The sequence below is a fragment of the Linderina pennispora genome (assembly GCF_002104995.1).
Source record: "Linderina pennispora strain ATCC 12442 chromosome Unknown DL89scaffold_57, whole genome shotgun sequence".
In the NCBI taxonomy this organism is placed as follows: Eukaryota; Fungi; Kickxellomycota; class Kickxellomycetes; order Kickxellales; family Kickxellaceae; genus Linderina; species Linderina pennispora.
In genome coordinates this window covers 37,039-51,710 of record NW_024468305.1, presented here as the reverse complement: position 1 = coordinate 51,710, position 14,672 = coordinate 37,039, and the positions used below count along the sequence as shown (strand labels likewise).

The window sequence follows — 14,672 nt, the reverse complement described above, 5'->3', positions numbered from 1 at the left end:
TCTCCATCGCTGTCCTCAGACAGATCAAACGTGACTCCCTTGGCCGTCTTGGTTTTATACGAGCCAAACTGCTCTTCATCGCTCTCATCAAACGCGCCGTCGCTGTCGATATCCTCGTCGTCTGAAGAGTCGATTTCGTCAACCTCGTAGTCACGCACATCAACACGCTCCAGCTGCCGCCGGTTTGTCAGCTGCTCTGCCTCAGAGTTGTCGGAGGCTTCGAAGACGTCGTATGATGATTGCGGTAGGTCTGATTTCTTGCCCTTCGTGCTAGGCTTGGTCTGCTTTTTGTGTGGATGCTACACGCCTGTTCATGGCCTTCCGTTGTCCACCCATTTTGCGAAGTTTTATGTAAAAATGCAGGCTACAGATACAAAGTTGAACTTTTTGCCAATATCTGAAAAAATCGCATATTCAGCAAAAAAAAAATCGTAATCTGATCAATTGCGATCACCAGCAGATCTATATTTTGGAACTGCTCCAATGCAACCCTGGCATTTGAAGAAAACCCATTGCAACTCCGGTTGCCGACGAGGACGGTAGCCGCCTATATTCTATACAGCAGATGAAGGCTGTTAAGGTGTAAAAAGCTGATGATTTTTCAACAACGGCACTGTCTGAAGTGGCCATTTTATAGCCACTTCAAAAGGGTGCCATAGAAACAATGAACTAGAAAGGAGAAAGAGGGTCTTCGCGGACAGGAGATTAATCGTCATGACACCTACAGGGAATTGTAGAAGCAGGTACTAGTAATTGACGATATCTCCTGATCTGGAATGAGGAATATGTCAATCATGTAACGTCGATGGGGAAACTGGTTTTCGACACCACACGCATAGCAGAGGCAGAGCTTTCCAAGCACTGCTGCCGGACCCTTAGCCCAGCAAAATTCCGTGCCTACGTTGCTGCCCGTGCATCTGTGCGGTGTGTCCTAGCACCGTTTTATGCCAACACGATGACAGCGCGAAGGTTACCAGAGCAGCAGCCCACTAAGTCAAACAAGCAGCACCAGAGGCGCTGGAAGGCCCATCCGGGTGTCGGGACCAGTCCCAAGGTGTACCCGCTTCACCGCAAGCTGCGCCTTGATTCATTCATGAACCAGGCCCGTGCAGACCACAGGCTTGCCGCAAACTCCGGAGCAAGTTCGGTCCAGACCCAGTGCTGATCATGGGCAATTGGAGTGCGCCGATGGCCCACACCATGCGCCGATTCGTGGCAAGGGATGGCGCGACAAGTTCAAGCACCATGGCTTTGAAGTCTATCTGATCGACGAATTCCGGACATCGTCGATGTGCCCGTTCTGCTGCGAAAAGTCGCTGCAGACATTCCGGCATGTTCCCAATCCGCGGCCCTACCAGAGATCGAAGAACCCAACTGTGAAGTGCCATGGCCTTCTCCGCTGTACAAGCGAGTCATGTAAGCGGGCCATGGCACAATACAGGCGAGCCTATTCGTCTCGGCTCTTGAACCGCGATCTCGCAGCAGTTCTAAACTTCAGGCTCATTTTCCAGTCACTCTGTGATTCAGGCAGTATTCCTGAACGGTTCCGTCGCTTTACGGCCATTGCTGCCGATGCTTCTGGCACCACCCCTGCAACAAAGAACCTGCGCAAGAGGCGTGCAGCAGCGAACCAGCGCTGAAACGCCTGCGCTGAGCAGGCCACCAAGGTGGGAGATGTCCATGATCGACATTGCACCAACAACCATCCGACACGTTCAAATGACCGGTTCGCCGTGATGCTCTTATCGACGTGTCAACCCATGCTGACTAGCAACCGAGCTCGCATCGCGAGCAGAGCAATTCCAGTACTACCATGATTCGATTGCTGAGAGTTGTGGTTGTGAACTACCCCTCCCTCAGGCTCAATACCTGGCTGTGACGTCAATAGCGTCGCACCTGGCATTACGCAAACGGTTCAAAAAATATGGAGCTGCTTCATATTATCGCTAGGCTTACCTAATCGCATCAGCATCAACCACATGCACAAACACACTAGGTCCAGTACCAGCCGACAGTCATGGTGGCAACTGCTCAGGTTCTATTGTATTCAAACAGCTGTTTTATTGCCCATCTTGCAAATGGAAATTTATTGAAGCCATGAAATTTCCGCGCTGCTTAGAGGTTCAGCTTGGTGCGGCGCCAGTGACGACGCTTGGCGTTGTAGCTACAAAAATGAAACCAGGGGGTGTACAGAATCAGCAAAGGTGTGTGACGCAGGCGCGTGGCTGTTCACGCTCAAACCCTCAGTATCTCCCAAGCACTTACCGGATGGTGGTGTCCGACTTGAAGCGGAACCAGGTGGGGATGGGCCGGTTCTGCTTGGCCTTCTTTCCCAGCTTGCGCTTGATGTTGAACGTCTTCTGCGAGGGCTACAGAGGGGAGCAGAAGGAAAAGACAATGCATTTGCAATTAGTGCCCGCTCTGAGCTCTGTCTGATCGCTAATGGTACTGGCCAGTCGTCCAGCACAGCCAGTCGTTGGCACAGCACTGAATTTGGACCCGCCGGCATTCATGAGAACATGAATTTCCACAGGAGGCATTAACCACTCTGCGGTGTTTCGCAGCTTCTTCGCATTAAGCTCATTCTCAGATTCCAGGAATTCCGGCCAGTCCAGCATAGTCATCGGCACCAGAAAATATCTCTGCACATCCATCATATCCGGAGCCTCCTCGCAAAGATTTCCCAGGTTGCATCCAACGTAGCGAGTTTCATACCATTTTTGATAAAACGAACTAGAGTTGTTTTGAAAAGAAGGAAATCTACCGTCTCAGCAGTGGATGCGCCTTCGCAAAAGCAGCAAAGACGCGCGTGAGCGGGCGAGCCACATTTCAGCGGGTAATTCGATCAGCATCTAGTGATCACTGATTTTAGCTGCAATCGGATCACCAGATCGCTAGCGCGCCAGGATTCTGGTACTGCGCACTGCAGATGTAAACTGTGTCAGGTGCCACTTGAGCGAATAGAGGCATAGCTCCACAAATCGACTGGGATGATTGCTTGTGGACTACCAAGCACGAGAAGCAGACATTGCATTAATAACAGCGCAGCCCCCATTTCAGAAGCTCATCCCTAGTGAAACGTGCTCTCCAGTGTGTTGTCCTTTGGCGAGTCCAGTAGTTATGAGCTTTATGGAATGAATATATTTAGATATTGCTGAGGAGAAAAAGTGAGGATAGGGCCGTTCCAGTCCACAATGTTTATACGTGAGGGTTTGGACCTGTACATGGTGGTGAAGGGCATGGAGTTGCCTGAATGGCAATACAATGTGTTGTGAGATGGAGTGCACTAGGTAACAGCAGGAGATAATACGGTGCTGTAGCTGTAAAAGCAGAAATGAGAATGGCAATATATTACAAAGATGTATTTCCCTGGGCATATCGGTGGAGGCAATTGTGTTAACAGTGAATACAGCTGTTGTGTCTCGGATACGATACACTTAGATAGGCAGCCTCCTGCAACTGTCTGGAATACGTCTACTCTCCAGGCACCTTTCCACGACGTATATTGAACGTATGAAATATGCTATATGAAAGAAGGAAGGAGGAATCGCCAGGTGAAAAGGGCGAGTGCCCGTCTAAGTAGTGGTGCCAGTCGCTTGGAATAGTATGGATGGCCATTGTGGTCTAAAGGACTTGATCCGTGGGTTCCTGAAATCATGTGGATTTGGAACCACAATAACTATTGCATATGCGGATAGCGCATTAGGACATTTCTTGTGGTGTTTGCGACCGTAGCCGTCTGCAGAGAAATATTGGCCAAACGGGAGTGGTGGTTATTGTATCTGCGTATAAGCAACGCGTGGAGTAAGTGGCAATGAGCGCCAAGAGTGAGAGTATTGCATACAGAGTGCCTTAGTGCCCAATCTTGAAATACCGCATTAGCTTTACCTAGGCATTTGGAGTCTGCCTAGATATTAATTAACATTTAAAGCAAGTCAACGGAGGGCCATATACATCTACATGGAAATATATGTGCGCACTGCATCACATGTGGCACACTCTGGTATAGTCTACGCGCCACCATGGGCAGCAGCGCTTCTGCCTGCCATAAGGGCCGAACAAGCAAATCACTCAGCCACACTTTTCAGATGTGCACGGGCATTTGTCAGAAATGACTGTTCATCTCATTATTTAATCGCAAATGACAAGCAAGCCAACTCCTGACAGAAACAGCAGACGCCGACCACGCCCGGGATGTGGTAGAAACAGCGTTTCGATGCCTTTGCATGCGCGCAGATACAAATATCGACGGCTTGCTGGAAATATCGTCGGTGGCATTGCACCAGCGGTGGGATTTCCTTGGACCAGTGAGCAGCGCCATTCAAGAGCTCAACGACGAGTTTTTTCGCCCAGGTTGACCCGGGCACTCCAGTGGCAGGATGATGGAACGGGCAGATACATTCGAAATGTTCTTGCTGATCGGCTGAAGGAGAGCGCTGGGATCCCGAGCTTCTTGTCGCCCAGCAACGTTGCATACATGCGCAAGGACCCAGATACTATCCATGCGATTATTCCGTTTTGCAAAAGTTTCGATGGACAATGCGTCAGAGATGACATACGTTGCTATTTTGTCGTGGGAGGATGGGGAGATGGACATACTTTAATACCTGCGAATTTGGGAGCGGCTCGCATGAGCTTGCAGAGTTTGCAACTACGGTCTCCGAGGCCGACACCGACTACCTGCAACGAGTGCACGCTCTCACCGAAAAGCCTGCAGGGCGACGAGGATGGCGACTACTGGGACCAGTTCCCGCAGCCAGACAAGCCAGTCGAGAAGAAGCCAAAAAAGCAGGCTGATGCCCAAGCAGCAAGTGGCCAAGGCTCCGAGGACGACTACTGGAACATGTACGACAGCGACGAGAATGATGACGATGAAGAACAGGAGCCAGAGCGCGCAGGCGTGGATCTGGAGCAGACCTCGGGTGGCTCAGATCTGGCCGAGGCTAATGCTCCGCTGCTTGCACGAGTCGCTGCAAGACATGCTGGCTGGCTCGGCAAAGCTGGCCAGAGGAATCGGCATGAGCCAAGGATGAGTTTCTGGCTCTGGCTGCTGCCATGTTCTAGTGGTTGTTGAATATAGTATTGCTTTTGAGGGGTTGTTGAGCTATTCTATGCGGTCCTATTTCTTTGTGGCATCGCCGCTGGTGTCAAGGTGGTGGATGCCGTCGGCGTCCTCGGGGTGCGAGTCGAGCCACTCGATCAGCCCATCCATGCCCATCTCGCCTTGCGGCCGGTTGTGCCCTGCAGGGTGTTGCGGAGCTCGACTGTGCGCCTGGCGACCTCGGGAGACGTTGTGACGCCGCCGTTGGAGTTCATGTCGTCGACAAGCTCGCCGAGAGTGCGGTGGGACACCGACAGCAGGTTGGTGAACTCGTAAATCTTCTTCTCCAGGTTTGTGGTAGTGCACAAACGACTCTGCCTCGTGGAACAGGGCCATCAGCGCCTGCACCTTCTGCTCGTGGCGGCGCTCCTGCGTCAGCTCGCGGTTTGCGCGTGCGCTCCTGGGCCCGCAGCTCATTGGCCTCCTTCGGGATGGAAATGGACACGCGCGGCGGAGCCAGCTTGTAGCCGGGCTGGCCAGCGCTGGGCTTGGCAACAGCCTCGTTGGCGCTGTCCTCCTCGGAGGCCTCGACTGCGGGCTGGTGCTGATCAGCGTGCGACTCCTCGCCGGGGATGTTGCTCAGCAGAGTCTTGCCCTCCGAGTTCAGCACGTTCTCAGCAGACAGCGGGTCCGAGCGCACCTTGGTGTCGTACTCGATCCACTGCCTGGCGCAGCTTTTCCTTGCGATTGGCCTGGTACTCTCTTCACCCGCTCGAGGCTCTCCTCCTGCTGCTCGCGCTTCACCTGCTGCTTAACCAGGTGGTCGTACTGGTAACTGAAGCGCATCTCGCGCAGCTTCTGCTTGTACAGACGCGTCGCGTTCTGCTCCGGGTTGGACGAGCGGCTGTCAATCTGCTTCTTCGTGGTCGGCACAGCCAGGTCGCTAGCAAGCTGCGGTTTAGGCGGCTCGCGTGGCTCCGCTGGCCAGTTTCTGGGCGGCGGGAACCCTGGCGCGTAGCCCTGCTTGCCAGGAACGTAGTTCTTTGATCCCTGGTATTCGCTGCTGGCCGCGTCTGTGCTCTCGGCACGGGTCTGCATGCAGGGTGTGGCACGGGCGATTCCCTTCAAGGCGCGCGCCTGAATTGACAAGGCTCCGCGAGACAGCATTTATCTTTGATTGTTGAAATTTGGAGGAAGTGGAGACAGGCTGTCGGAAGATATGCTGAGGCAAAGCTGCCCCGCCTGTTGATCGGCCCGCTCGAAAAAAGATCGATATGTTGATATGGAGATTTGATTGGTGTGATTGGTAATCCATAGATCAGTGCTGCTCTGAATTCCCGAGCATTGCAGGCTGCATGGGGGGCTGGCGACTGATGCGAAGGTGGATATCGACAGTCGAGGCGATGGCCGCTGGCCCCGAAAATGTGCCAAGACATGGCACCAGGTGTCCTATGGTGGGTCTGCACGTACATGCCAACGGGTGCCAGACCGGAGCCAGGGCAAGCTGCTTTACAATAAACCCTCGGCTGCTTGAATGCTGATTTCCATCACCGCAGATCTGCAATGCCCGTAAGCCCAAGCGCTGCACCAACGTCATCAGCTTGCGTATAAAAAGCGACGCGCCAGCCAGCCAGCAGGGCCTGGATTGTTTTGCCAAGACGCCCCGTCTTTCTCTCTTCGCTCTTCTGTGCTGATACTTTTTTGAATTCCCAACCCGTCCCTTTTCCCAATGAACTCTCTTGTTTCTCTCGCTTCGCGAAATGCGCGTCTGGCAACGCAGCGGACGCCGGCGCTCCTGGGCGCACTGTGCCAGTCACGGCTGATGGCAACGAGCTCGCAAGGCCTCGGCTTCCGCAACAGCAGCAATGGCGGAGCGCGCGGCTCGCAGCTCGGGCAGCCAACCCGCCGCCGCCTGCCGTCGAACACAATTGTCAAGTTTGTGCCCCAGCAGGAGGCGTGGGTGGTCGAGCGCATGGGCCGGTTCTCGCGGATCCTTGACCCCGGGCTGGCCATCTTGGTGCCATTCCTGGACCGCATCGCCTACACACAGTCGCTGAAGGAAGTGGCAGTGGAGATCCCGACGCAGAGCGCCATCACGCAGGACAACGTGACGCTGGAGCTGGACGGCGTCCTGTACTACCGCGTCATGGACCCGTACAAGGCGTCGTACGGCGTGGCCGACGCCGAGTTCTCGGTCGCGCAGCTGGCGCAGACAAACTATGCGTGCGGAAATTGGCCAGATGACGCTGGACACGACGCTGGCCGAGCGCAACACACTGAACCACAACATTGTCAACGCCATCAACGCTGCGTCCGAGTCGTGGGGCATCGCCTGCCTGCGCTATGAGATCCGCGACATCCACCCGCCGTCCAAGGTCGTCGAGGCCATGCACTCGCAGGTCTCAGCCGAGCGCAGCAAGCGTGCGCAGATTCTCGAGTCCGAGGGAGCGCGCCAGGCAGCCATCAACGTGGCCGAGGGCTCCAAGCAGGCGCAGATTCTGGCGTCCGAGGCCGAGAAGGCCCAGCAGATCAACCTGGCCCTTGGTGAGGCCGAGGCGATCCGGCAGACCGCGCTGGCGGAGGCGGAGGCCATCTCCCGCGTCGCTAAGGCCATTCGTGGATCTGATGGCGGCGAGATGGCTGCTGGCCTGCATGTTGCGCAGCAGTACGTCGAGGCGTTTGGCAAGATTGCCAAGGAGTCCAACACAATTGTTGTGCCTGCGTCTGCCAACGATATCTCTGGCATGGTTGCCCAGGCACTGACTGTGTTCTCGTCGGTCACTGATAACCAGAAGCGCCAGTCTGCCAAGAGCAAGCCTGCCCTGGTTGAGGCCGCGCCCAAGGGCAGCCCCTCGTAGGAGTAGAGTTGTGTGACCCTTCTTTTTCGTTAGCGCATTTTGATACACACTCACGTTAACCCCCAGGGTCTGCTTCCCGCTGTTTGCAGTAGGAGGGACTGTGGTCCTGAAGCCAGAAAAAGACAAGCCTGCGGACCGGTGGCTCATCAGAACAACCGTGCTCAAATATTTTGCTCTAGCCTTATGAGTCACTGGAAAGTGCGCTCTCCAATTTGCCCTCGTCGCCACCCGAGAATGGAGGCTCCACAGAGAGCCTGCTCTCCCTTTCTCCTCTTCAAAGTCGCCATTCCATTCATTATCAGCACTGCTGCTTTTTCCCTCCGTCCTTTGTAAACGTATCTCCGATCGCTTGAACCATGTCCCTGACCACTTCACTGCCAGACGTCGGCGACCGCATGCTCTTTGCTGTGCCGAAAAAGGGGCCGCCTGTACGACCACTGCCTGGGCCTGCTCAACAACATTGGCATCGAGTTCAACCGCAAGCCGCGCCACGACATTGCTCTGGTCTCAAACCTCCCAATTGCGCTGGTGTTCCTGCCGGCCGCCGATATCGCCACATACGTGGCCAAGGGCAACATCGACATTGGAATCACAGGCCTGGACATTATCCGCGAGTCACAGACCGAGGAGGACGTGACCGAGCTGATGCGCCTTGGATTTGGCAAATGCAAGCTGCAGGTGCAGGCGCCGGTAGCCAGCGCGGCAGCCTCAGCCCAGGACCTCGTCGGCAAGCGGATCGTGACCAGCTTCATCAACCTGACGCGGAAGCGGTTTGCTGAGCTGGAAGGTGTCAGCGAGGACGAGATGAGGACGCAGGTGCGGTTTGTGTCGGGCAGTGTCGAGGCTGCATGTGGACTTGGCCTGGCCGACGGCATCGTCGATCTGGTTGAGTCTGGCGACACCATGCGCGCCGCGGGCCTGCACGCCATCGACACGATCCTGGATACCGAGTCGGTTCTGATCACCAACAAGCACATGCGCTTCCCCGACATGGCCCAGATCATCCGCCAGCGTGTCGAGGGCGTGATGACCGCCCGCCGGTTTGTGCTGTGCCAGTACAACATTGCCCGCGAGGGGCTCGAGAGGGCCTGCGCGATTACGCCAGGCCGCCAGGCGCCCACCGTCACGTCGTTGGAGCAGCCCGGGTGGGTTGCCGTCAGCGTCATGGTCGAGAAGAAGCAGCTGGCCGACAAGATGGACCAGCTCAAGCTGGCTGGTGCCACCGACATTTTAGTCCTTCAGATTGCCAACGCCCGTGCATGAAACATAACTGATTAGATTTTCTGCTGTGATTCGTAAACATCCCGTCAGTTTGGAACCGGTTTATGCACCAGCAGGTGCCGTTATGCGCCGGTTGATGCCAGCCCAATACAACCCAGACCGAGATCGACTGACACATCCTGTCACTCGCTTCTGCTGGAAAAGTGCATGTTGTGTTGTTTGCCAAACTCTCGTGAACATTCCATGTTCCTCTCTGCAATCGTGCTGTTGAGCCTCTCCTGCGGCTGTCAACAATCGATGGCAGCTTCGCAACAGTATTTTTACCGCATGTTACTGGCAAGGTGTGGAATGCTTTATAAGCATGTCTTCCCGAGAGAGCTGCTTCATCTTCATTCGTCCCTTTGCTATTACACCTTTGCATTTCCTCGATAACTCATCCATGAGAACCAACGATATCGCCGTCGCTATCTTGTCGCTGGTGGGCCTGTCGGCTGCCTTCATTGACGACACACGCAACCTCAAGTGGAGCACTCTTGGCGGCAAGAAGACACGCCTCATCGGCCACCGCGGCGAGCGTGCATTTGTGCCTGAGCACACGTATGCGTCGTACTGGCAGGCAGCGCTCGAGGGCGCCGACTTCATCGAGCCCGATCTTGCCCTGACACGCGATGGCCAGATCGTTGTTAGCCACAACCTGTGGCTGGGCGAAACCACCAACATCCGGGACATTCCCGAGCTGCAGAAATACAAGCGCAACATCACCTGGCCTGACTCCAGCGGCCATGTCTACGAGCTGACCAACGAGTACTTCATTTTTGACATGACCCTGGAAGACATCAAGAAGGTGCGGGTCATGCAGTCCGATGTGGAGTACCGCCCGCAGATCTACAATGGTCTGTTTGGGCTGCTGACCTTTGACGAGTACCTGAGCACTATGCGCGAGCTGACGGTGAAGCTGGGCCGGCCGTTTGGTGCCATCCCGGAACTCAAGATGCCCAAGATTTACAACATGGGCCGTCCTTATCCCCGCTACTTTGAGGACCGTGCTATCATTACTCTGAGCCACTATGGCCTAGCGAACATTACAGGGAACATCGACAAGAGCCAGCACTCTGACCTCATTCTGAGCCCGGTTGCTCCCCTGCCTGCTGGCTCTGCACTAGGCCCAGCTGTCTGGCAGTGCTTTGACCAGGACACCTCTGCGTACCTTGCCAACAACACGGATGTGCCTGTTGCTGCACTCGACGATGTCACGCCAGCCTTCTTCACACCCAAGGGCCTGGACGCCGTGGCCAAATACGCCAAGATTGTGGCTCCCTGGAAAGATTTCTTTGTCACTGGCGCCGAAGCCTCGCTAAAGGCAAAGGGCGTGACATGGAATGCCACCGAGATCGCGGCCATGGGCGGCTTCATAGCCCCCGACCAGCTTGTGAAGGAGATCCACAGCCGCGGGATGGAGGTGTGCCCATGGACGTTCTACAACTCAAAGGAAAGCCTGTCGTACCTGTGCCAGGAAAAGGGCATCAAGCCGGCCAGCCGCAGCGGGTTCTGCCCCAAGGACAAGACTGAAGAGTTCTTCTACTTCTTCGAGCAAGGCGCTGACTACATGTTTGTCGAGGACATTGTCGAGGCAAACATCCTGCGCACGTTCTTTGCCAACAAGCTCGAGAACAAGCAAAACCAGCGCTTGGACAGCTAGATGCTTTTGGCTAGCCAGCTGTTGCTCAATCGATCGAGCCTTTTCTGTGTTCCTGAGCAACGATCCCTGTGAAACCGCAAGCTGCAGATCAGGCTGCCAAATCGATTGCCAAAAACCCGCCCCATGTGTTTCTGCCAGTGTTGACTTTACTCCACCTCCCCCAATTCTAGTCGCCACAGCCGGACACGCACGTTTGTGTGTATGCGGCCACATTACAGTGCACGTGCGCTAATGCTGGCGCTCAGAGATGCGGTAATGACATTATCAAGAACCTCGCCATCGCCAGCCGGGTATCACAGTACAAAAGCGGTATCTGCAAAGCGGCCCTGTGCTAGACCAGTAGCGAATCGCAGCAGCGCTCATGCCACCTCGCATTGGCCCTCGTGCGAATCTTATAGTGTTTGCCCGCAACATGTCAATCGCCCTCCCTCCATAATCGGTTTTTTCTACAGATTATTGCTGCCAGACCGCTGATTTGCTCGCCCCCCATCCATCCCCGCGCGTGAAAGTTGCTCGGCACTCTGTACTATTAGCATCAGACCGCCCCTCCTCCTGCTACCCGCCCGCACGTATATAATGGAGCAGACGCGCATGTACCAGCCCCACCGGTCGTTCTCGCGCACCCCGATTATCACACTATCAGTTATTTCTATAGCCCTAGTCGCTCTAATCACAATCCACAGAATGAGGATCCACGCACTCGCCTCCGCGTCGCTGGCCATCATCGGCACCACATCAGCCTTCATCGACGACACGCGCGATCTCAAGTGGAACACGCTGGATGGCAAGAAGACGCAGCTCGTTGGGCACCGCGGCGAGAAGGCATTCATGCCCGAGCACTCTCTCGGCTCGTACTGGCAGGCCGCGCTCGAGGGCGCCGACTTCATTGAGCCCGACCTGACTCTGACCAAGGACGGCCACCTGGTTGTCAACCACAACGAGTGGATTGGCGACCTGACCAACGCCAAGGAGATCCCTGAGCTGCAAAAGTACCGGCGCAACCTCACGTGGACCGACGACGACGGCACGTTCCATGACATCAAGAACGAGTACTTTATCCACGACATGACCCTGGAGGACATCAAGAAGGTGCGCACACACCAGGCCAACATGACGTTCCGCCCGCAGATCTACAACGGCTACTTTGGGCTGCTGACTTTCGAGGAGTACCTGCAGACGATCCGCGAGCTGACCGTCAAGCTGGGCCGTCCGTTCGGCGTCATCCCCGAGCTCAAGTCGCCAAAGCTGTACAACACCAACCGCACCTACAGCCGCTACTTTGAGGACCGCGCCATCATTACGCTGAACCACTACGGCTGGGCCAAGATCACCAAGAAGATCAACACCGCGGCTCACAAGGACCTGAAGCTGGCGCCAGTCAAGCCGCTGCCGGCCGGCACCAAGGTCGGTCCCTCGGTCTGGCAGTGCTTTGACCAGGACACGGCAAAGTATCTGTCCAGCCACACTGATGTGCCTGTCGTTGCCCTGAACGAGAACACGCCTGCTTTCTTCACGCCCAAGGGTCTCGACCAGGTTGCCAAGTACGCCAAGATCGTCTCACCGTGGAAGGACTTCTTTGTCACTGGCGCCGAGGCCTATCTGAAGTCGCAGAACATCACCTGGGATCCTAAGGAGATCAAGCGCCTTGGTGGCTTCATCGCGCCCGACCAGCTGGCCAAGGAGATCCACAAGCGCGGGATGACGATCTCGCCGTACACGTTCTACGACTCGCACCAGAACATGCTGTACCTGTGCCAGGACCCAAGCATCAAACCGGCCAGCCGCAGCGGATTCTGCCCCAAGAACAAGACCGAGGAGTTCTTCTACTTCTTTGACCAGGGCATGGACTACATGTTTGTCGAGGACATTGTCGAGGCAAACGTCCTGCGCATCCTCTACGCCAACAAGCTGGAGAACCAGCAGCGCAAGGGCTACTATGCTGCTTAAACCGTATGTTATTGGTACAAATTGAGATATTTACTCCTGCGGGTTCTTGGCTGGATAGACAATGTTGCCAGTGCACTGCTTCTTGGGCACGCCAACTTCGTTCTTGGGAATAGCAATAGGCACGTACGAGGTGATGTCCTTGACGTTGAAGAACGTGCGGATCTCGCTCAGCACATTTCCGTTGCACCGCAGGTCAACTGCGATATTGTACTTCTTCTCGATCGCGTCGGTGATCTGCTTTGGTGTATACGTCTCCTTGTCATCAGGCACAACCCCGCCTTCCTTGAGTGCAGTGTAAAAGTCATACTTTTTGTTCAGCTCCAGTGCCCGTCCAAAGTACTCGACAGCATCAGCATTGCTCTTTTTCGGTGCGGGATAGCACTCGGGGTTGAGTGTGCTGGCGCATGTCCCGTGCTTGTTCCACTCCTCCATCCAGAACTGGCCGTTGCTCGCACCGCGCGACGGCCAGTACATGTTCATCTGATCAAGCAGGCCGTTCTTCTTCAGAATCTCGGTCACCTTGGGGCTCTTCAGCCGACGGTCCGACTTGCCGCAGCCAGACGGCGGTGCTGGCCCATTCGCACAGGTGTTGGGCCACAGTCCGTGGATGGTGAATCCAGGTGCCTGATTTAGCGTCTTGTCCCACTGGACCGAAAACAGGTGGACTCCATACTCCTCATAGCAGCAGGTGCTCAGTCCCTTGATGCTGCTCGAACACGACTCGGGCTTTGATGGGCACTTGTCGCGGGTAACAGGCTCGATGGTCTGCTCCTCACTTGGCGACGATGCGGTGCCAGCTGGCGGCGAGGACTTGGGGGCATCAGCCTGTGTCTTGCTGCCCTTCTTCTTGTCCTTGGTTGGAGTGGTCGAGGTCTTGCTTCCGCTCCCGGCCTTGCTATCGCTACCTGTGCTCTGCTTCTTGGACCCGCCCTTGGTGGTGCTGCTGCTGGTCTTACCCGTCGACGCGGAAGTCTCCTTGCCGGCCTTGTTCCTTGCCGCGTGGACAATTTCTGGGTATGCCAGGAGAATGACGCAGGCGATAAAGGTAATCAGAATGAGACGCATTTTTGAAGAGTTTTTGATGCAGTTGAAGTTGATGTGAATGCAAATGTATGGATGCTGTTGATGTTGATAAGAGAAAGCTGTATCCATACTCTGCCACCCTTTTTATATGTCCGACACCTAGTGGGATCCAGGCACTTATCCTGACTGCCCTGATCCAGCCAAGAGCTGGCACGAACGCTCACCACATACAAAGCCCATCAGCCCTCTTTGTGGCAATCGGTCTCCTTGAGACCGATCCAGGAGATTGCCGAGTATAGCAGCAGCAGATTCTATTCCGAGAACCTCGTGTAGAAAATCACAATAAAAATAGATTTCTAAATGTAATCGCAGAGAACGGTGTTGTAAACCCGTTTTTGGCAGACCAAGATTCGCTAGCCCAACTGGCAGATACAGCCCTCGAATACATTTAGTTTTCTGAAATTGAGTCAAGCATGCTCCACATGTAGCTCAGCGGTTTGGCTCTGCATTAACAGGAACCAGTCCTCTCGGTGGCTGGTTCAGCGTACACTTTTCTGTTTTGCGATGAGCCAGTGGTAGATGGTTCCGATGGCATTCATTCATCCGGCTGTGAGAAACAGCCTTTACAATGCACACACGCTAGCAGTTAGTGTAGTTGCTGTGGAGACATGGTAGAAAATAGACGGTATTGCTACAGAACAGTTTCAGCAACAGCTATAATGCGGTTCCATATTATCAGGATTATTTATTCAACAAAATGGATGCAGTCACTTTTTAAAGTACAGGAACTTGCTGGCGCACGAGTCCTTGCTGTTGGGCTGGGTCGGAATGTAGGTGTTCAAATCCTGGACATTGAAGTACGCCCAGACCTCGCTGAGCTCGC

At 54.9% G+C, this 14,672-nt stretch overlaps 3 protein-coding genes across 3 annotated transcripts; 1 reads left to right on the top strand and 2 right to left on the bottom strand.

Annotated features, from left to right (window-relative positions):
• Window positions 1-35: 35 nt before the first annotated feature.
• Window positions 36-336, bottom strand: DL89DRAFT_296811 (uncharacterized protein; the record flags this gene model as incomplete). Its single annotated transcript, XM_040890729.1, has 2 exons — window positions 36-263; window positions 304-336. Coding segments are annotated over 2 exons (261 nt in total), but the record flags the coding sequence as incomplete, so codon positions are not given.
• Window positions 337-11,503: 11,167 nt separating this feature from the next.
• DL89DRAFT_261749 (PLC-like phosphodiesterase) lies at window positions 11,504-12,766 on the top strand (the record flags this gene model as incomplete). Its single annotated transcript, XM_040885853.1, has 1 exon — window positions 11,504-12,766. One exon carries the CDS (start codon window positions 11,504-11,506, stop codon window positions 12,764-12,766), a length of 1,263 nt encoding a protein of 420 aa, XP_040739410.1.
• A 15-nt stretch (window positions 12,767-12,781) lies between these two features.
• Window positions 12,782-13,888, bottom strand: DL89DRAFT_271717 (ribonuclease T2). Its single transcript, XM_040888941.1, has one exon. The coding sequence runs from the start codon at window positions 13,829-13,831 to the stop codon at window positions 12,797-12,799; it is 1,035 nt and encodes a 344-aa protein (XP_040739409.1). The 5' UTR covers window positions 13,832-13,888; the 3' UTR covers window positions 12,782-12,796.
• Between the last annotated feature and the right edge of the window lie 784 nt (window positions 13,889-14,672).

Coding starts and splice junctions, on each gene's coding strand:
- DL89DRAFT_271717 (XM_040888941.1), bottom strand. CDS start 13,831: ATGCGTCTCATTCTGATTACCTTTATCGCCTGCGTCATTCTCCTGGCA.